Genomic DNA, 23,705 nt, shown 5'->3' with positions numbered 1-23,705 from the left:
TCAAGATTATAATTTTTGAAAGCAATTTCAAAATTTATTCGAAAATTTCCAAACAAGGTTAACTGTAAGGCCTTTAAGGAATACCAGAAGATATAGATTTTGAAATCTTTTACGATTTCACAGACAATATTACAAAATTAGATCAAATTCAAATATTGTTAAATATTATATTGGTTATTAAATTTAATTAATTAAACTTGTTTTATATTTTACAATGTACTTATATGAATAAATAATTTTAACACAGTTATTTTTAATGAGACATTGGGCTGGGTTAGTTCCTTTATCATTAACCCTTTTATTTACCTAATTTACTCTTACTTTAGCAGTCTTCCAAAATAATTTGGTATCGTATGAACTATAATCATAAGTTTTAGGTTTTTTATGGCTGGTTTTGGGTTCGTGTTTGGACTTTGTCGACTGATGGGCTGCGGCTGTGGTCGCGGCTTTTATTACCTGGACTGAACTGGAAGCACTGGCATTTGGTGGTGATGTCGTTTGAGCTGGCCGCGATGAAGAGCGGCAGCTCGAAGAACTTGTCGCACTCGGGATCGACGTAGACACTGCTGCGCCGGCTGCTAAACTGCTCCAAGTCTTTAATGCCCAAGACTTTGCCAACCATTTTTCACTCTATGTTCTCGACTCTCTCCTTTCGTTCAATTTCTGTTTTATTCGATTTTACAGGGTTTCTCGCCTTAATTTTATTGTTATTTTGTTGTTTTATTTTAATTTTTGTTTGTTCACTCGCTTTTTTGGCACCGAGAACGACATCATTTATGTAGATTTCAGTCTCTCTCTTTTTTTGTCTTGCTTAATTTCTGTATTTTTTTATACACTCTGTTCACTGTTGCCTTTTATTGTTTTAATTTATTGCGATCTGCAATTTGCTGTCGCCCGAGCAGCGACGCCGGCAGCACTTGAATTTAATTTGCAGCACATTTAACATTTAAATTTTCAGTTCACATTTTTCGTTGGCTCTGCGGGTGTATCGAAATTAATTTCAATATTTTAATGAGGGTTGAAAGAAATCATTAGGCGTCCCGCGCGATATTGGGGATCGAATCGAAGAAAATCGGAGTACGGAGGAATTCTCGAACGGGTTTACGTGCGAAGCGTTCGGATGCGTTCGGGGTTCTCAGATATTTTCCGGCGGACAGGCCGGTTTCATTCCGTGGGGTGGGCCTTCTCAATGAAAGCTCAATGAATAAATAATACGAGAGCGATCGAAAAACCTGGCGCGTGCAAGCTTTGAACTGAAGCTTTTTTACGGTGTCTCTGCTCTTCTCTATGCTATTTTCTGATTTATTTTTGTTTTCTTTTTTCTTATTTTTTTTTGTTTGTTTGTGCATTTTACTATCGGGCGCCATAGAGCAAACAGCTGTTTTCTGTTGTTCTCTTGCTCTCGTAGCGGAAAAGGGGGTAAAGAAAACATCCAAATCTTGTGTAAATACCTTTATATATAGCTTTTGTAGGAAATTTCGTAAGCAATGGCGAAAAAGAGCTTGGAAAATCCCAGGCAAAGAAAGAATTTTCTGATATTCCTACGTATACGTAACTTTAATTTATGACCATTTTCCAGCTACGTTGGCAAGATGGCACAAATACCACAAAATAAAATTTAAGTGGAATTTTCATTTATTTTGGGCGAATAGAGAGTACGCCACGTTATAAAAGGGAAAGAACATAAACTTCTGGCCTAAACATTTAAAGAAAAATTTATGCAAAACTTATATACAATGTGAAAGCGGAAAAGCTCAATAGGTGGACCATTTGTTATTTTAAACAGGTAAACAAGAGCGGAAAAGTTGTAAAAACAAATCTAATATAAAAAGAGCTGAAAATAAATAATAATTCTTTCGTTCCGTAGTTTACAGATTGAAATATATAGGGAAAGCTATCACAAATCTAAATTTGAAGAACCGTACGCCAAATTTGTTGTCTTCTAAAAACAACAAAAAATTATGAGTCAACAAGATATTTTTAGAAAAAACCCAGTTTTTAAAACGACAATTTATATACTTCTACTATCATTTTGAAAATGTATATGAATCCAACGTATTAGGATCTAAACCCAATTTCCTGCGGCGAAAAGAGAATAAACAATTTTTCAATATTTCAAACACCTCACGTGATGCTTTTTTCCCCATCGCATTTTAACACACTTTTTGTTGGTTTTTTTTTATTTTTACGTTTTCTATAGCATCCGCTGAACTTTTTTTAGCGTCTTCACAGATTGATTTTTCACATGTTTCGTCAGGCGAAATAAAATAAAATCAAGACACCCATTTGTTTATACCAGAAATGTATAAATAAAAGGGGAAAAATAAACAACGCGTGGCCATTGACCATTGGGAAAAACGCTTTTCATGACACTCACACATGGCACCGAGCAAATGATTAATTAACCAAAATGTTCGTACATAAAATGTATTTCAACATTATAAAGAAAAGTCAAAGGAAAACACAAAAACAAAATAAGCCCGATGGCAATTATCTCTGACTTGGCTGTATCGGATTTTATGCGATATTTCGTAGCGGGTATATTTATGAGCGAGAGTTTGCCAAGAGTTCTGGCGACACTTAAAAGTGTTGCCCCATAACACCTTAAAGAACAAATATAAAGATATAGACACCGCTGCTTGAGCAATTTGTTTTGGACTACAATTTGGGCAATTATTCATCTCTAGTTATAGCTTTAGTAGGGTAAAAACAATGTGGAAATCAAGGGTTCTATAAACATTCTACCAAAATACGCTATCTGAGCCTTAATGGCAGTTAATTGGTATAACTGAAGTGGCCGTAAAAAAATTACAGATAAAGTTTGCATCGCAATCTTTATGATCAGTGCGTTTGCAGCGATCGAAGAATTATAAAAAAAATAAATATTTATATATTTATACAGCGGGACAGGAATAGTCAATTAACTATTTGATTAATTTTAATTGTAATTGACGTAGTTTATTAAGAACTTCGTGAGTTTGCACTTATAAGATCATCGCGACTTTCAGACTCAACCCAGATAGATATTTAATTCTCATGAATTACTAATTCTAGAGAGTTAATCAAATTTATAATGGATCAAGATCTAAAAGAAAATGAATCTTTAATTTTGTGCGATATCCACAGTTTTAAATCAACAAACAAACAAATAGACTAAAATAATTGTGACATGATCTAATGGGCAATTTTTAGCAATAGGAAACAATAAAATTAAGCAGAATCAAGTAGGAATATCTGTGTTGAAGGGGCCACATCGAAAGGTGAGCGGCAACAAAAACACATTCTGGGCATGCAAATTGCAAGTGCAATTTATTACATTTTCCCCTCTGACGACATTGCCACCGCTTCGTTTGCCAACTGAGGTCGATAGGAAAAACAATTGCCGGCTGCAGCTAAATTTAATTTGACAACGTTTTTCATTTTGGCACACTGCAGATTAATGTTGTTATTGTTGCCGATTGCCCTCCTGTGTCGTTTTTCCCTTCCAAATTGTCAGCGTTTTTCGGCTTAATTGCATCGCACAACAAGGCGTCATTGGGCGAAACAAGATTGGGGGCCTAAAAACATAAACGACAAGTGGGAATTCACCTGAGGAAAGACCTTCGGAATTTGCAAAAAAATTGTCTTTTTAGTTTGGTGAAACCATAGCAAAGGAGGTGAGTCAGTGAAAGATAAGAGTCGAAATTAAGGGATAAAACTTAATAATTTAAACACATATAAGCCTCTTTTGAATTCCAATTTGATAAAGATTGATAAATTAAATTAATTAAAATTAAAATTAAACAATATCTTGTTTCAAGATTTATATTTTTAAATAAGCTGACAGACAGAAAATGATTAAATTGTTTATCGCATTAAACAGCAAAATAATCGATATAATAAAGATAACAGAATTTATTTATTCTTGAATATTAAAATGCAAATCGTATTAGCACTTACAAAACGCGGTGAACCGCTTCATAATACTTAAAATAAATGTATTTATTTCACCGAATTAAATTGTAAATATTTTGGTATACCCCAAATAATGGTTCAACTTTTTCCACAAACAAACACCAAATTATTCATATCAATTAAGTCAAGGGATCGAAAGAACGAAGTCAACAAGCCTGCATTGGCTCTGCCAGATTGTTCAGATTGTTTAGCACGCGCTATAAATATCTTGCATCGGTCGTGAGCTAGCTATTTGTCAATTAGCACCAGTCATATTTCTGAATTTCGAGGGACGAGGCACATGACGGGCGACCTTTGGGATCGATCTCGGCTCTTGGGAGAGGGACTCGGCGATGGGTATTAATTGGCATTCGCCAGGGATCGTATAATGCCCGGCCTAAGTGGGCGGTTGGGGGTGGTTCCTTTCGGTGTGAATCGATGTGATTCGATGGGGACCACGAGCCTCGTCCGTGTGCGCTTGGCAAAATTGGAAATTAATTAAGTTATTGCCGTGTTAACTGCATCTATAGACGCCTTTTTGAGCCTGGCACAGAACGTTTATTGTTATTGTAAACGTTATTATTTTAAACTTTAGCCGAGATGAGTTTTTCAGCTGTGCCATGAAACTGGTTTAGGCCTTTATTCACTCATATTGCATTTAATTGAATTTATTTCGAAATTATACATTCCGTTGAGTGGGATCGGTTTTTATATTCGATTTTTTTTTGAGTGCCCCGTGTGGTTTATAATGTACAGCACGTTTCTTTTATTATGGGCATAATTTTGCATTCAATTAAAATGGCGAGCGAAAAAACCTCTACAATTCATTCAGTTTTGATTGTTGCGGCGGCTGTTTGCTCTAGAAAATCAGTGTAAACAAACAGTGTTGTTTATATCGAAGACTTATATTAATTGTCCCCTTAACCATGCCATATTAATTTGTTCAACTACACACAAGAAAAAGCTTTAAAACTGAATGTTCTTTGAATGTATTAAATGATTAGTGTTTTATTGTTTTTTTCAGCATTGCCCATTTTGTATTTCCTAACATATTTTCACGAAAAGCATTACATTTTATTTAGCTATATTTTAAATTCTGTTACAGAATTTTTTTATATGTATATATTTATCTTCATAAAATCTTCATTTAAACTCTCTTAGTGCACTAACTTAATAGTGCACACATGGCGTATGCGTAACGCACAGTCATCAACCATATAGCATTGACTGAGCGATCGAGTGACTGACCACCGAACAACTGAACGCAACGCACGAGACTATATATACGCATTAAAGCAATGTTTATATATAATAATTTTTCGTTGTTGTATTTTCTCGACTAAATATGTTGGCTTTTTGTGTTTATTTTTGAGTTTGGCAGCTAGGCGTGATAATTAACGAGCCGTGATTTAAAAGTCGATTTTGCTTTTAATGTGCATACCGATTGCAATTTTGGAGGCTGCAGCAAGTGCACAGAAAAAAATATTTATCTTTTAAGATCATTTACAATATTTACTTTACAAATTTAGGTTTATGTTATCAGTTAATATTAATCATATAATATGAAATAAATTAAATTTGGATTTTAAAATCTGTTGAATTCATTGTAAAGGCCAATTCACCAAATATATAATTGTTGCAATAATCCTAAAATTTATTTTCTGTGCACCCATTTACCCATATGTATTTACACACGCACTTTGCAAACATATAAAGTAATTACGTTGACACGCGACTTGTTTCGAAAAGTATTCCAATTTGTTTTCTCGGTTTTCTTTTTGTTTTCTGCTCGGGTATTTGCCTCTTCTCCTTCTCTTTCGTGATTTGACAGTTGACAACTTTTGGGCATATAAAACTACGACCGATCGATGGATCGAAGGAGCGACAGAGACAGAGACAGACAACCACCGGACCCGAGGGTTGGAATTATACTGAGATTAAAGTTGAGAAGTCGCCAGCGATCGTTGAATTCACTACCTCTCTCTCTCTCCCTCAGTCGCGCTTCGCCAGAGAAAATGAGAGAGTGACCGAAAGACAGGTGAACGATGCATCGGGGACACACATTTTCTATCAAAGCTTTTGGCCCATCGAATAAAAACAAAAAGCTGTCTAATTAAAAGCTCCACATAAAATCTCAAATAAAGGTTTGTCTTTTTGTTGTTTTTTTTTTACAACTCTCAGAAGTTCGTTAAACTTCAGAAAAATATTTAAAGGGGGCACGTCTCGAACAAAAATGCATTATATATGCCGGATTTGTTGAAAATATTCTGGAAAATTATCAATGAAAGCGTGCTTGAGACAAATTAGTCATTATACACACCCACATCAGCAATTCAATGAGCCATAAACTACACATTAAAATCAATAGAGTTATAACAACAGCCGATTTGTTGTGAAATCATCGATCGCGATATTAATGGCTATTGAAATAGCTATAAAGGGTTTGGTGTAAGGCAACTATGTGTTAGTTTATTGAACGTTATCATGTGATCGCAGATCTGTGGTCATTGAATCGCCGATCCGGTAAACCAATCCAAGTGTGAATTAAGAGTGTCGCATTTGCAGACAAGTATGATGGAAACGAAGACAATGGACCGTGACACCTGCGATTACAAGGGTAAATGTTTTAGACAGGCACATGAGGAAATCGCAAATGCATTGAGTTTACAGCTAATTTTTTAGCAACTTTGCAATTTTTTGACATCTAATTTTCAATAAATTGGTTAGTAAGCTCTTCACAGCTTTACATTTGTATTCTTTACGCTCTTATTTTGTATGCAAAAATTAGAATACTTTTCAATTATAAATAAATTTATGAATTAATTATATACATTTTTTCATAATATATATGGTTGTTTAAACAATTTTAAAATATTTTTAACCCCCCAAGTATTAATAAAGAATCCCTACAATGGAATGAATAAAATACTTGAACCATTAGTGTTAAGTCACTGTCGTGTCCAGGAATTAATGTATCACCTGCTCACGAAACAGCAGTGGAATACTAAATGGAAAATTTATAAGCATACTTTAAGGCAGTTCATTTAAATACGACTCCCGGCTGCTCGGCAACTCAATTATTATTCCCGCACACACACGAACTCAGCATATGCTTAAAGGCACTCAAAGAAAATGCAAAATGAATAAAAGGGGGACGGAAAAATAAATATAAAGTTTTACGAGGGAAAAGCAAAAGTATGTTAGCACTGAGAAAAGGAAAAGCAAAAAAAAAATGGCCGGGTGCTGCCCCAACAATTCGCTCTGTTATCTAAACAGTGAGAAAAACAAACAATGTTATCTTGCAGGCAGAGAAAAAACGAGCGAGAAAAACTAAAAAAAAAGAGAGCGGTCGCGAGCTTTATCCGCCGGCATATCTCTTGCGCTTTTGTGTAACTATATTTTAAGAATATCGGTCTCTGTTTTTTCGTTTCTTTTTTGTTTGGTTTATTTTTATAGTCTATGAGGGGGATTAGGTATAGTAACGTTTTTTAATTGTCGAAAGGATATTGATACTTTTTAAGATGGCAAGGTTTATGAGGTTTATGTGTTGTAGAAAATTGGAAATCTTTAAGGTATTTATTTTCTTCAACAAAAAATCAAGTGTTGCCATATAATTAATATACGAACAATTAGATTAAAAAAACAGATAGCTATTATGTTTTTAGACATTTAACAGTGCCTTAGTAAGAATACAACCCACTGTGCGCCAAAATTAGATGCCTTATCTTTTCGTTGTTAAATTGTATCTTCTCAGAATATACCAAAACCAAAGAGCATGTAAACAAATCAGCAACAGAAACATTGCTAAGAAAAAGCTTCTATTGTGCTCAGTGACCTCAAACACCTAGAACAATATTTATGTACATATATCTATGTACTCTATGTACATTTATCTAATTAGAGGCGCCGCTGCTGACAGAGAGGCCAAAAGAGCAGAAGAAAAACGCAACACAAAAGCGAAAAGGTTAGGAAATAAAATTAAGTTAAACATTTTCTATTAGCGGATTTTATCGATTGATGGTTTACTACAAGCAATATGGCTGAAATCAATCAGTTTGCTGGATTGTTTATCAATCAGCTTTGAATCTTGGCCATAGTGCTTTTGAACAGATGTTGGAGGAAAGATAAGCAAACTGTCAGTTATTTCTTGGTAAATATTAATGCAATTTTACATAAACTAATTAATTTTTTTATGGATGGAATAGAAAAAAAACCTAATCTGTAAAACGTGATCAGTAGAAATACTTTTGCTTTGGAATCTTTTGATGTGATTTTAGCTAAATTCCAATATTTAATAATCAGATTTTGTTGGAAAATTTTCTTTGATTTACGGTTCAGTATTTTTAATAATTGTATTTCATGTTAGATGAAAGACCTTCCGCTCCCAACTAGAATCGAGAACTCAGCGGCCACCGCGACACTGGAAAACATTCACGATCAGTCGACACGCAAAATAACGTGATAGAGACGTTGAGAAAAACAAACACCGCCATTAATAAAAAAAATACGCTGCCCTTTCACTTGCTTCCTCCGTCATCCAAATCTCCAAGATATACAACAGGCCAAAGCTGTTGATTGTTTTATGCCACCGAAGATCAAAAGACAAACGACAAGTAGGCGTGAGTGGTGCGGTTTTTGGGATGTTAATTTAACGGATTTGATCTCTAAACTCAAATGATATAAAGAAAGAAAGGATAGACTGAAGTACCCCGAAGCGTTAAGTACCCTGTTTGGTGTATTGATAATCTTCCAATTGTGGACTTAAATACTTGAGGTTAATTTTGATTCAATTCTCATTGATTTATCTTCATTGTCAAATATTAATTTTTGGATTGAAAAAATTTATAGAGCTTAAGAAAATAAAGCCCAAGGGTAATAATTCCTTTTAAGAAACAAAAAATGACGATAAATAAAATACACATATTCTCAAACATTCCACACATTGCCTCAAATATGTCTGACCTAAATAATCACACCCTCAAACAACAGCGTAAAAAGAATTGTGATAAAAATGACAAAAAACTTTAAAAATAATAATTCGTAATTGTGTTAATCTAATCAAACGCGTATAAACTTTAATATAGAAATCCGGCTAAAGTGGTTAGCAACTTCTAGAAAAACGTTCAGGGGGATTCTTATAAGTTATTGTTTTATATTTTTACTTTCATTCTGGGCCAGCGGTCAAAGCGGTCAAAAGAAATGACAAGATAAAAAAAAATCCCAATGAGTTATATATCAAAAATGTATACCCCGGCAAAACAAAAACAAAAAAAAAAACAATTTTGCTGACTATAAAATATGTGAATGAGATACTTATATAAGAGATTTGCAAATTGCAACTCCATAAAATAAACCGAAGAATCCTGTTGAAAACAAATTAAACAGAAATTACCTAAAAATAAAGGCAGAACCAAAACAAAAAGCAAAATGAAACAAAACATAAATAAACCCACAACAAATAAAACGAAACGAAACCGATTTGCGAAAACCAGTTTTAGTCAGTTACAGAATTTAGGAGATTCATTCGGGGCACACTTTTCGCACATTTCCCCAAGAAACACGTGCCATAAGCATCATGAATCGGTGGGCGTGTGCCGCAATTTGGGGGCATCGACAAAATCATATCTATATATACCGAAGACCCCCAGATCAGTGGAAAATTTTCCATTCGTAATAAATAAAATTCCTCAATTTTTTTTGTTGGAAAAACATTTAGCCAATCGTACACAAGGATCATAAAAAATGCCTCTTGAATGAAAATTTATTTTCCCTCTTTGCCAATACATAATTTGGCATTAAATAGCAAAACAAAATCTTTTTCGACGTCAACGGCATGAAGAAATTGGGAAAATATTCTGTTTCCATTTGCTTGCGTAAGCAAAAATTTTGTTATTGCTAACAACAAATAAATTTTAAATTTTAAGCCATAAAGATCCGAATTTTGGGTTGCTATTTTGATATTTTTTGTTGTATAGTATCTGTTTTGGGAATGAGATGGCACGCGGCCAGTATGACAAAGAAAATTCCCCATAAACATAGAATATATTCAGGTTTAATTTTTTAAGGTGCAAATCTAGAAATTATTATTACACATTTCTTGCGTTTAAATCGAAACATTTAATGTATTTTATCTATATATTTAATGATTGGTACCTTTTATTGAGCCAATTTTCATGCTACCAGCAAGCCAGCTTCGAAATCATTTTGTAAAATATGTTCTTGATATAATGTTTTATTACATTTTTGTATAAACTTTAAATTTTTTTCCGTTCAAAATAAATTTTTGCATATAATTTGATGTCTATTTAAACATACAAAATTATATTCGATTAATAAAATCCAAGTCACGAACATCTTAATGCTTGTCATAAATTTAATCTTTTCAAGATAGCATCTAATGTTAATCACATGATCAGCAGATAATACAAATACAAAAAAAAAACACTTTTATTAAAAATCATCGAAAAAGTAAGCAACCGAAGAAAAAGCAAACAAGCACGAGAGTGATGAAAATATTGAATTTATTTTTAAACAAATTAATTGGCAACTGGCCAAGTGCCATAAAAACGTGAATGTTTTTATTTGTTTGCTTTTCCAACAGCGCGGGCCACAAAAATTCTATACTTTGGGTTCATTATGTTAAGCGAATATTCAGTACTTATAAAAGGAATATAGACAATATTGAAACTGCATATTTTGATTAACATTGTGATCACCACACGTCGCACATAAGATTTTTAATGGTATAAAGATTCCCTTTTATATAGATGGGGTTTATCCATATGGACATAATGCCACTGTACACAGATGCATTATATTGTAAATCAAACTCAAGGCCAATGTCGACTGTCGAGGGGGAGATACACTAATGGTTCGATTGGATTGGAATCGAAATTGCATTTATTTGCTTTCGCGTTTTGGCGTTCTGGCAGCAAGAGTGGTTAGCAAAGCTGAATATCAAAGGAAAATGAATACGTAAAATATTTCACTGTATAAAGGTATATATTTCAGCTCTTCCTCTTCAACAATCAATTAAATTGCAGCGTAAACAAATTATTTTTCAAGTACTAAAATGCAATTGCATTTAATGGGGTATTGAAATAAATCGATTTTGCCATTTGGCAATTTTCTCAAAGAATTTTTTTAGTCATAAGACGCATTAAATTTACCAATCTGTTAATAGAAAAATCTAGATTTTATTTTGCTTTTACTTGGGCTGTTTTAATATTTTTTCGGGAAGTTAAACCTTTTGTTTACACCCCATACCGAAATTCGTTGTAAAAATTATAAATGATTTGCAATTGATTTTTCCATGAAATTAAAGAAAAGAAAAATGAGTTCATTCCAATGGCAGAAGGAGAAGTGATTGAATTTATAACAACGAAATGTGTAAAACTATAAAGCCTATATTGTTTCCAAGATTTTAAAATTTATTTGTTTTTAAAATTGCTAACCTCTTTAACCCAAAAACATCACCATTTTTTTTACTATTTCATTTGCGTGCACAAATCATACGTAAATACTAGTATGTTTACACAGATTTTTTGCCTTAATTTAACAGGCCGTTGCCGTCGGGTTTTCTCAAAAAAATATAAATACATCTATTTCATTTCATTTCACGGTTGCGTGCTGTAATAGGCAACAAATATTCAGTGCTCAGAAAAAGTAAATATGCAAGCCCAGTTTTTAGCACTGTTCAATTCGGACACATTACATTTGATTATTTTTAAATACCTATAATTAATTAACTTTGGTGTTTACTTGCTGTTTTCGATCGACTTTTTTGGCCTGTTTATTGATTCTTGTATTCTATACCTAGCGAAATAAAAAGCAAACAAATACTCCTTCGCGAAACGCATAAATTAAAATTTCTCACTCAATGAAACATGTGCTTGGATTGGCCTGTAGATCATCTGATTTTCTTGTTTTTGTGTGGGAGGCACGTGAAAACTCATTAAAAGTTAGGACGCCTTTGAGTGATTTTACGTACGTACCTTATGATCATTAATAAACAGGTTCTGATTTTTATATGTAAGAATTTATTTTGTTTATATTCCCAATTATATTGTTCGCAATGAACACAAAAAACGAAACAAAATGATAAATATTTTTAATGAGAGGAAATGGAATTTATATGATAATTTTATCTCTCTTGAAATATATAAATATTTTTTCATATTACTTCTAGAATGTTCTAAACGATAAATAAATAAAGAACGGCATATAGCGTATGGTTGATTTAGATATATCGTAACAATATTGGGATTTTATTTTTTGGAACTCATGTTTTTAAGATTGTGTTTTGATAAATACCATATGTTAGCCCCCACGAAAACCTTCCCATAAATACTAAAAAATTATGTAAAGGCTTCACCACTCACCAGTTTGCTTTGGTAGATTGTAAAAGTCGAGGGTTTTGATCTCGGACGTCTCGACATGAGGGGCGAACCCCTCGTACAGGTCGCTCTCCTCCACGATGCCGCTCAACTTGTCGGCCTGGGAAGAGGCATCTCCGCCCCGATGGTATGGCATCTTCTTAGCCAGCTTTGCGGTCGTTCCGGCTGCTCTGTCAAGTTTTGATTTGGGTTTGCCTCCACTCGAGACCTCGCTTCACTCCAGGCAGTTGTTGGCGAATTTCCTTCGTTGTTTTCGTTTGACTAGATGGCTTTTTACTTTGCAGTGCTTTGCTTTCCGTTGTGTGGCAATCAATTTGCGAGCCTTGTTGGGGTTTTTGCGTATTATTATGATTATATTTATATTTAATTTGATTTAATTAGTGGCCAACTTATGGAGACAGAAATACTCCAATACGATGATGCCGCGCGGAATTCATTATAGTAAACGATTTAACACGAATACTGCAAAAGCATAGCTATGTGTGATAATCAAATCGCAAGTGCCGGCGCTTCCAAGTCTGCAATAAGATAAAAGTTGGGAATTTTGTTTATTATTTCTGTATTTATTTCGAGCTGCCCAAACAAACAACTGCAAGTCAATCAACATTAATCTGCTGGGCAAGATAGCTAAAGCATATGGAAACCAATCTTTCGAATCGAAATCGAAGTCGGTTCAATGACATGACCCATCCGAACTGTAGAGTAGATAATGCCAAAGGCGCCATTGGCCCATAAAATACTTGGCCCGCTCATTAATTGCGAGTCGGCTATAAAAAGCCAACTGGCCAGATTTATAATATACTTATATAAAATCGCACGCATATATGTATAAGACGTTTTTTCTGTTGAGGGTGACTCTACCAACAGCAGCCGGTTTCATATATAATTGAACCAAACAGAAATCGGAAAAAACAAAATATCCAGCGCAAATATTTCACTCGGCCATAAACAAGCGTATATACTTATATTATACAAAGAATTGCAAAGCAATTTATTTAAAAGATCATAAAAGTTTCATGGTTTTTTTAAATTGTATTTTATTGTATTTCAGTGAAACAAATAAAACATTTCTCAAAAATGTACGTCAATCCAAAAAAAAAACTTAATGGCATGCAATTCAATTGGGACATTCAAATATCTCTAACCCAATTTATCAATTATGGTAAAACGCCCTACCATATTTCCTAAATCACTTGAAGCCAACCAAACCCATTTAGCCTAATCAACCATGGCACACGCTGCGTATACTTGACATTCAACTGCTTTATTTTACTCTCTTCATTCATCTCACCGTCACGTTTGGAGGACTAAAGACCGGCTATTTATCTAAAGTGCTTTTCTCTCTACCAATTTCCCCCAGAAATAACACACATTTTTCGTTCTGTTTTCGTCACAATTCGCATGCCAAAGGAGCAGCAGAGCAAACTAAAAACTGAAATTGAATTGCAAATTTTTAACAAAATTCCGGGCACGCATTGAAAGCAACGGCAAAACACTTCTTGTGTTTTTATTTTCCATTTTCCTTTGACACTCTTAATGATTTCGCCTGTCAAGAACAGCATTTCAGGGGGGCTTTATGGGGGACTAAGAGGGTCCGACATCGGATAGAGAGACAGACAGGTCTGATAGATCGCTGCGTTTGCTTGATTGGCTGTCCGATAGAAGGTGTCGGACTTTTTACCTGGCCAGGAGGTGCGGGGGGAAACAGGTGCCGTCAAGCGGATTTAAGGCCCAGACAAGTTGTATCTATGGCAGCTTCAAAGCGAACTCAGATAAGAAAAGTTTGTCTGAAGTGTCTTATAATTAATATGGAATGAAGCAGAGATAGCCTTACAAAAATTTATAATTGAATTTACCTCCCTTATATACACACATCTCCAAAATAGTGTGCCAATTATCTATAAACATTGAATAGTGATAACATTAAAAGAAATTTATTTCGGAATCCCACAACACTATTCAAATGAATAATAATAATAATCAATAATATCTGAATTTTCATATCTCTTAGTTGAGTCAAACCACTATTTGGTTAATAATAATATTTAAATATAAAATTTACTTGGTAAAAAGCATTTAATGAGTCACTAAAAAATCAAAAATCTTTAAGGTAATAGAATTATGTCAACGAAAAAGAAGCATACATAGACTTATTCCATATTACTTAACAACCTCGCCGGAAAGCCTTTTTCAATTATTTATTAATTTGTTTTGTAAGCCACCAGGTAAGTGCTCTGCCCTTCCTCAGAACAAATAGCGGTGCACTTAAGCCGCGTTAATTGACCGAATAGTCCCATTTTATATCACTTCACTCAACTCGATTCAACCTGACTCGAATCGCTACGTTTTGATTGGTAATGTGCAATTTTCATATGTATGTCAATATTATGCTACGTCTAGTTTTTCAAGGTGCTTCGGGTTACGTCGTCAGCAACACGGCTTTACACAAATAGCGGCAACAGGTATCGCATGGACATGTATATAGAGTTATTAACAATCGTTTACACCGTAGTTGAGAGCTGCTTGTTTGTTTGTTGTTTGCTGCCTCCGAACTCGAGAACGTTATCTTAATGTTATAATGCACCCAATTTGCGCTAATGAAATCAAACGGAGCGCCACTCAATTGGATTCAATTGGACAGTTTACAATGACTAACTTAACTAAACTCAACTAAGCCTCGAGAAACACAAATGTTTCGGCATCGAATCGATTAACGCTCCCGGGGACCAGCAGCTAATTAAAACGTTTATGCTAATGAGGCGACACGCCGTCATGTCGGTGTCGCGAGATGTCAGCCAAAAGCTGGGAAAATCGACAAAAAAAGTTGTATGAAAATGCTTAAATGCCCGAGGTTAAATGAGCCAAAAATTGAAAAAGTTTAGTCCAGTACGTTTAAAATAGAGAGTAAATATAATTATACGTTCTTATCTATATTCACTACAAATTTATATATAAGTATGCTAAACGTTTAACATTACTCATCAATAAAAGGGATAAGGATTTATTTATGATGATTTATCATAAAATGTATTTTTTATTTTCTTAGTTATTTTTATTTTGTACTTCATTTTATGATAGTAAATAGTTAATAATAACTCAAAAATCTTTAAGAACCTAGTAACTATATGTCCAAAGATCGAAAGGAAGGCAATTAGAGACAACAATAAATACTCATTTGTAATCAGCTAAGCAGGTACCAAACATTTTCGATGTTAATCGTTGGCAACAATGGGTTAATCACCGATTGCCAGACCCGAGGCCTAAGTAATGCCGCAACTATTATGTGGGCTGGTGGGTGGTTAAAGTGACGCAAGTGCAACAATCGGTGGGTCAAGTCGAGACTCAATTCGATTCGATTCGAGTCTCAACACGTAATTCTCGGTGCAATTTGCGTCAGTTAGCGAAGAGGAAAAACTTTTGAGGTTTCCAAGTAATTTTCCACTACGCCAAAGTTCAACGAAGTTATTAGTTTTTTTTTGTGTTATGACGACGAGGAAAACTAAAGTTAATCCCTGCTTGATAAGTGTGGGGACCTGTTAGTTTGCCGAAGAGCAATACTCGGTAAATACTTGGAAATCAAATAGTAGATAAGGAAATCAATAAGAGTTGTTAAAAATAATTGGATAATGTCCTTAATCACGCTTCGAATAAAAAAGTTAAGAAAGAATCTTTCAATGTCTAAAACCCATAAAAATAATATTTTTGTTAGTAGAGTAGTTTTACAAAGGTAATTTTATTTCTGTCAAAGTTGTCAAGAAGCCATTTATTTTCTTTTTAATTAACATTCAAATAAGTGACATTTTGGAAATAACTAGGTCGCCTTGTTGGGGCTCAAGGCAAGTCAAGTAAAGGTAAGTACCTCCCACACCCACTTGAGGGGTATTTGCATACGATATGAGAGGGGGCGTGTTGAATGGTAGGCGTACTTTTAAGCCGCACCTGAGGAACCTTTCGAAGCGATGCTAAAACGTTTTCTAACTAGGCCAAGCAGCTGTCAGTATTCTACACGAAAAATCCTCGAATGCCTTGAGAGTTCAGTGACTTGAGCCAGGTCCTTTGGCACACCCCTGACCACCTTAAACACCACAAAGTCCTTGACAACCCCATTTCCTCTCAATGAAACTGTGTCAATTTCAGCTAAAAACGGGGGAAAGAGCTGGCATTGAACAAGCCGAAAATTATTTGCTCTTGCTATTGTAACTTATCTAGTTAGGGCCGTTTTCCCAGTGTCATGTTAATTTTTGACATTGAGTTTAACTGCTGTTCCGGAAAGATATATCTTCTCAATGACTTGTTAGAACTAGCTCATAACTCTTAGATTGAATCCAGTTCTTGTCAAATTATGGGAGTCGGCAAAAACAAAAAAAATTTACAAAAAAAAGTTCGCCAACTTTATTTCAGGTTTTGAGGAACGAATTTCTTACCGATGTGTGAGAAAACAGAACCCGTTAAGATTTATCGTTCGAAAAATTAACGTCAAATTAAGAGAGCGAATTTGTCTTTTCGACTAATTTTATTTCATGTTAACTTTCCCTTGCAGATAATAAACTAGAACCCGAACACAACATTGAGAAATCAGATCTAATAAACTATTTAAATAAGAGTCGATATCTTCAACTTCCCTTGGAATTAGAGTTAAGGAGTCAAATAAGTTCCATTATATATGGGCCTAGTTACGAATAATACCCTTTCAAAGGGTATATTAAAAGGGAATACAAAAAGAGCGGATTCGAATAGCCAAAAAGGAAGCAAACAGGCAAAAGGGAATGAAATATAGGGAGGGGAACCAGTCGAAAAGGGAGGTGGAATTATGCCATCGCTCGGTTCAGTAAGTTCTTAAAGTACAGAAAATGTGGGGCAACGCAAAGCTTATTGTGTGGGTGTGTGCGTGCGCTGTTATACACATATACATATGTATGTAGTGGTGTCTTATTTTATTTATTCTTGTGTGGGTGTGACAGGACACTTTGCGTCAGCAGCAGCAGCAGACCGAAAAATAACAACAAAGATAGAATTGCGTAGTGGCAACTTGAACTGGGTGTGTACTAAGCTTATTGAGGGGGCGAGAATCAGCGAAGAGAGGGAGAAATGGAAAAAGGGAAGAGAGAGTAAGAGAGCGGAAGGAGGGACCCACAATCAATGAATGAAAGTACCAACGCACGCACGAGCAAGTGAGAGGGTGAGAGGAGGTCCAGGACAACGGAAAACCAGGACCTGCAAATAGATTTTCTAATATAGTTAGTGAAACCCTGTAATCCAATCTTGACAAAATATTGAAATTTTCTAAACTTGGAAGGAAATTGAAGACGCAAAGCCAAGGCGAAAGCATAAATTGATTAAAGCGAAGTATTGAAAAATACAATAAAATAAAAAGTTGCTTTATAGGAAATAGGGTTTCAAATAAAATGGTGAACGAAATAGCCATCAACAAATTTATAAAATGTTTGGATTTTACCGAAAATTTAGTGAATTAAATAAAGAAAGTCAGTTATTCAAGCGGAGTATATTTAGGTAAAATCAACATCATTTAAATCATTTGAACTTCTGCTTTTATCATAGAAAATATATAATTAATAATATAATACTAATTCGTTGTTGTATTTTTGAGCATTGAAAATAAAAAGTAAATGCCAAAAATTAGTTTTGTTAAGGTGTTAAAGTATCCCTTTGTCTTCTGCCACTATTCCCAGTTGATGTAAGAGTAGCCAATTTATTTCCCCAGCGTAATCGAATCAATTTAAGCTTATTTAAGGGGATGGCGACGCCTAGAGAGCAGAGGGCAAGCAAAGGACAAAGGACAGAGCCAGAGAGCCGGGCCAAGTGCGGATGAATTGGCAAGGAAATCAACTTCAACTTGCCGCAAGGACAGCCACTGAAACCGAAACTGAAATTTGTCAGACAGCTCGAACAATTAAAACAGGGCCCCGAGCTGTTGACCTGATTTCAGTATATCTCCCCATCCACCCCACCCAGTGCCCCCCGAATGTTTTTTATATTTTTATTATTTTTTTTTCCTTTTTGGCGGCAGACTTCGTGACGGCTGAAAATGCCACACACGCAAGGTTTTTATGGGTCTCTGTTGTATTTTCTCGCTTTTTCGCTGTTTCTTTTTTTTTGGCAACAAAGGAAAACCTGTACACTGCACTTGCCACAAGCAGCACAACAATCGAGCTCACCAACGGGTCAGTGAACCCGAAGGAAAAAAACTGCAACTGCAGCAACGGCAACGGTAGCTGCGGCTGCAATTTATTTCATAATCATCGCACATGAGCACAACGGCAAGAAAATCACGTGAAACGGGCCCTGAGCTCTGTTATTTATATATGGGCATTTGGCCAGGCCTCTGGGTCTGAATCTGTATCTGAAACTGAATCCGAAACCAACTTGACTTGGCCTAGACGCAAGGAAAAGCCACTGCCGACAAATGACAGGAAAATAAAAATACGGCGGCTGCGAGAGTTACTTCAAAAATCAGCTGAAATGGGCGATGTATTGGGAAGTGGGACTAACTATTGGGTAACAAATGTGAGATGAGATAAGATAGAAAAAAGGCCAGAAGACGAAATGTATTTATGGCAGGATAGAAATGAGAGCTAACAGAGTACAGATTAATGCAGATAAATATGGGTTAACCTTTAATATAAAACAAATTAAAAGGAGATTTATAAATCAGTGGAATAATATAGGTTTAGACAGATTTAATATTTTAAAATTTACTTAATTTTAATTTTTTTCAGATAAGAAAAGATAGACAAATGCCTGTTATCTTCTTTGCCTTTAAATATTTATACAGCTTGTAATATAACACAAAATATTATTTATTTTTACACATCATAATGACAGTTATTTTTTTTAGGCATGTCACAGATAAGATAAGGCATGTTAATATGATAAATTAATTATCAAATTGATAAAAAAAATGTAAATAACTATCATTAAAATGAGATCATAAATATTACAACCAAAAATTGTAAACCTTCCTAAAATAAATTGTTATTTAGCACATTAGGTTGGCCATAATTAATCTTGACAAGACAGAGCTAAGATATAAATAAATCTTCAGATTAATTTGAACACATCAGATTGAAAATTAATTTATGTTGACATGATAATGTGCCTTTCAATATGATAAAATACCGAATTGATGACAACATATTTAATTATCTGTGTGAAGCCTAAATTTGACAAATCTCAAGTTTTTGACTGTCTTATTATAGACATATGGTAGTAAAATTAAAAAGTGTGAGAATTGTTTATATTACTTTATTACTTTTAATAAATTTCTTTTAAAAGTGCACTTTTTCAAATACTTTCAACTAAATGAGTTTTTTGTACGACAACGTAATAGTTTAGCCACCTGAATTCTCGAATACCGCTAAAGCAAACCTCGCACATAACGAGTAATGTCCCTGGAGCCGCCAAACAAAGGCTACCTCGTAACCGGGAGCCACTTGAAGCCGCCCAAAGCTCTGGCTTTCTGTTCCCCAGTTTTTTTTTGGTTTTTTTCGCCATCCAACACCCAACTATCCGACAGCCCAACTCCCCAAAAGGGGCCACAAAACTTCCAGCGAATGTGTTATGTAAGCGCGCATTTTCAACATATTTGCTTGCCCAGTTTTCTTTGCTTAGCTGGCAGAAAAAGAAAAAAAGTTCGCAATGCAGCCCAGAAATATGGCAAGCAGCGGAAAAATGGGAAAAATTGAAAATATAGGCAAAGTGCAGCGCTGTCAGGTTTTTTATTGCAATTCTTCTCGTGTCGAGAATGTTTTCGTGCCGGTGGAATGGAGCCATATGAATCATATAGAGATGTTGGGAGAAGTACAACTGTTTACACTACCGCTGCTGTCATATGATTTCCATAGGTTGTTATTTGGACTGTGGGTTTTTTTTCTGTTTGGATAACACGGCGGATGAAAGGCATTCGATATTACTCATACGGCGCGTTAGCCAAAAGAGAACATTTCTAAAACCGCTCAAATATCCATAAACCCTAAAATAATTACACAACGCCCCAGAACATTCGATCCCCGCCATATGGCAATATTTCAAAACAAAACAAAATTAAATATAGCCCAGCGCAGGCATTTTGTGGCTAATTTGCCACTATTCGACACTTAATATGCATGTAAAACGCTTTCTATATGGCTATCACAAGCTAATGTTCACATTTCGGCCAGGTCAATGAAATTTTTATGAAGACATCAGCAGCCGTGGCAGTTGCACTCGAATTATGGCTAATTACATGGCCAATTTAATAGACATTCCCATATGTCGCCTCGGGGGCAGCTAATGGTACCTAAAACGATGCCAAATGGCTGGAGGAATACGAAACGGAAAACATGGCCAAGAACTGTGCTGTTATATAACAAAGTAATGTAAATTCTGACGCCCTGTCCACACATCCCATCCCTTGGGTTCGAAGTCATGGAACCACGGGAGGTGGTGGAAACAGCATTTTTGTTTACACTTGGAAAATTGCAACACACACAAAGAAAATTTTAAGTTGTTTTGATAAACAATTTTTACGCCGGTTGTTTGTAGCATTTAGATATGGCCATAAATTACTCAAACAATAATTTAAATATAGCAAATAGGCGTATTTTGGAAAATAATTTAATTTTATTGGTTTTGGAAATTCTTTGGGTTTAATAAATCAGCAATTTTTAACGAATTCATTGTAGCAAGATTACTTGGAATGAGATTTGCTTAGATTAAACAATCTATAAAAATATAGTCCTTGAAAACGTGGTCATGATAAGCTGACATATTAATGACTTCAATTAGAAACTAAACATAGTCCAATATGGTTCGATTAATATTTTTAAAGTAAAATAGTCTCACAGATAAGGGAAATAAAAATATATATTTTTTGATTTTAAATAAGACTCATATTAGTGTTTCATAAAAAATACAGTTTGGAGATTGAAATAAATTTAATAATCAAATTACATTTTTTAATTAAATGTAATATTCTATTTATTTATTCTACAATTTGTCAATATTATACTACTAATGAAAAACAATAAACGAAAATAAATAGTTATGTCCAATATTTGAGCTAGATTGTGACTTAGAAAAAGCGTTGACGGTATAAAATATGCATAATACGCACAATATTTATATTTTTGCCGATAAGAAAAAAAGCATTAAAAGCCCGTTTGCTTGTGCGAGACTCGTTGATAGGCGTCGGCGAATTCATTCTCTTTCGCGACAAATGAGCATGGAAATAGAGTATTTCTTTTTTTGGCAGCTATTGATAAGCATTTAAACTGTGAAGACTGTGTCACGAGCTATAAGTCAGACCAGGTCTGCTGACTAAAAATAGTAACCAGTGCTTACAGTCGCTGACAATGGTTGGATTGTAAATCTTGGCAATGACCAACCTGGTAGCGTGAGACCTGATCATACTCATCCCACTGGGCGGACTATTGGAAACAAACTTTATCTTTTATTTACGGTAGATATCGCCTAAATGCAACCCCAGACAAATGTCAGAAAATCGCTTTTAGATTGGGTAGAAAAAATAAACTAGAAAATACCTATAACTTATTTAAGATGGAGTTTGAGTTAGCTAACACTGCTTTAAATAGTGTGACCATGCACTCTAACTTTTCTATACAATGCAATATCGAGAAAATTCCTTTGTTTGCAATCATTTTTAATAAAGGTAATCTTTATTTTATTTAAATATGCTTTGTATGTTTTATAATGTTTTATATTGATCAAAATATTCTTGCTATATATACTGTAACTTCATCATCGATGTGCATTTGGCGATATTGAATTTTACGCTGACTGGCTGCGGGGAACCGGTTCGATGCCATCATCATGGCATCATAATATATTTTTTACTCACTTATATATATAGGAGTACCTACATGGCATATTTTTGCCAATTTCTGCCAAAATATGTAAGAGCCATTTTTATGAGTCAGGCTCTCGCATTTAACGCGGTGTGATTGTGAGCACACTTGTTTCTGCATTCCAGCGAACTCCAATGATATTCGAGAGCCGAGTTTGAGTTTGCGTTTCGATTCCAAGTTAGCCGCCAAAAGCGTCACGTGCTTTTAAAGTCGATTCGCTTTATCGCCGTTTTTTTTGCGCTCACTTTGTTTTTGTTATTTGCCTTTGTAAACAATGGGAGGCTTGTTTCTAAATATTTATAGCGTGTTCATTTGCGTGTCAGTGTCTGTGGGCCTGTGCATTTTGTGTAATTCGGTATCGTTTATTATACAATACCATTTTAGGTTAGGCACGAGTTAACATTTTATACAATTTCGGCAAAGTTTGCCAGCGGCAGAGTTCATTTTTCTCGGTTCGGTTGGGTGGGCGTGTTCATGATTCGCTAACTTTCTTAACCGAATAATACCGCCTTCTTATTGTGCGATCACGTTCGCCAAATGGCCGGAGAATACGGAATATATGGATGCGTAGGCAGACAAAAACTCGCTAATTTCACAGACACGCAGAATTAAAAAAATCGAGCTTGCGATGCAGGAGTTTTACGTCAATTGCAACTTTGTAATGGAATATTTTTCCAAGAAAATGTTTCAAAGTACTCGTATAATGTAGCGGATAGGCACGGATAACATTTCCATGTGAATTTCGGGTTAATTAGGTTTTGGAATAATCAATATTTTCGCACAAGAATGCTAAAATCAATATAATAGTTCATATTTGCTTTAAAAAGGTTTCAAAGAGATGTCTGCTAATGTTTTCTTGTAGCTATAGTTCAATTTTTTTAGTAAAGAAATTTCTAATCAAAGTATGCGGTCAAAAACGTTAGTCCTAAGTGGATTTTTATTATTATTAACTTACGAACCGCACCTCAGGCATTAGTGGACCAGTATCGAATAATTTTAAACTTCTGTTCCATCCATCCTTAAATTCAACAAATTAAAGACAGTTGATTGTTTTCCCGGTACATAAATAGCACATACAATATACTACCTAGCTGTGCTGTGGGAATTCAAATTAATTTATCAGGGGAAAGCAAAGCAGATGCTGAATAATTAGTGACCATGACTGACACTTCCGGAAGCATCACAATTTGCAGCCACAACACGCCAAACAAAATACAAATTATTAATTAAAACAAATCTGCACCGACCCAGGCCCACGCAGAAATAAATTGAATTATCCCGGCGTCGAAATGCACTGCAGGGGAAAAACCATATAATTGAATCACTCAACGATCGAAAGCGCTTCAAATTAGCCAGGGGGAAATAAACAACGGACATTATATATGCAAGCAAAACAGAAAGGAACCCGGAGACATTGAATCGAAGCTCAAGAATTTTTCGCAAATCGCATAACCTGAATTCCGTTGATGGCTTCTTCGGGAATCGTTTCGCTTTCATTCGGTTTGGTTTGGTC

General features: G+C 34.9%; 1 protein-coding gene across 10 annotated transcripts in view; it reads right to left on the bottom strand.

Annotated features, from left to right (window-relative positions):
* LOC108041134 (GTPase-activating protein skywalker) overlaps nucleotides 1-23,705 on the bottom strand; it is a 42,222-nt gene that overhangs the window by 12,057 nt on the left and 6,460 nt on the right. For 4 of the 10 annotated variants that reach the window (XM_017118949.2, XM_017118944.2, XM_017118947.2 and 1 more), the window contains exons 1-2: nucleotides 5,633-5,864; nucleotides 457-977 (exon numbers count right to left, since the gene is read on the bottom strand). In XM_017118949.2, coding sequence (XP_016974438.1) covers nucleotides 457-622 — 166 coding nt within the window. In that variant the 5' untranslated portion in view covers nucleotides 623-977; nucleotides 5,633-5,864. Of the gene's footprint in view, nucleotides 1-456; nucleotides 978-5,610; nucleotides 5,866-12,314; nucleotides 12,848-23,705 lie in introns of those variants that run through there. The other 6 variants (XM_044460391.1, XM_044460392.1, XM_044460393.1 and 3 more) reach the window with 3 other exon arrangements.

The sequence above is a fragment of the Drosophila rhopaloa genome, unplaced genomic scaffold, assembly GCF_018152115.1.
Source record: "Drosophila rhopaloa isolate 14029-0021.01 unplaced genomic scaffold, ASM1815211v1 contig_2, whole genome shotgun sequence".
Classification (NCBI taxonomy): Eukaryota; Metazoa; Arthropoda; class Insecta; order Diptera; family Drosophilidae; genus Drosophila; species Drosophila rhopaloa.
This window is presented reverse-complemented; position numbering and strand designations above follow the sequence as displayed.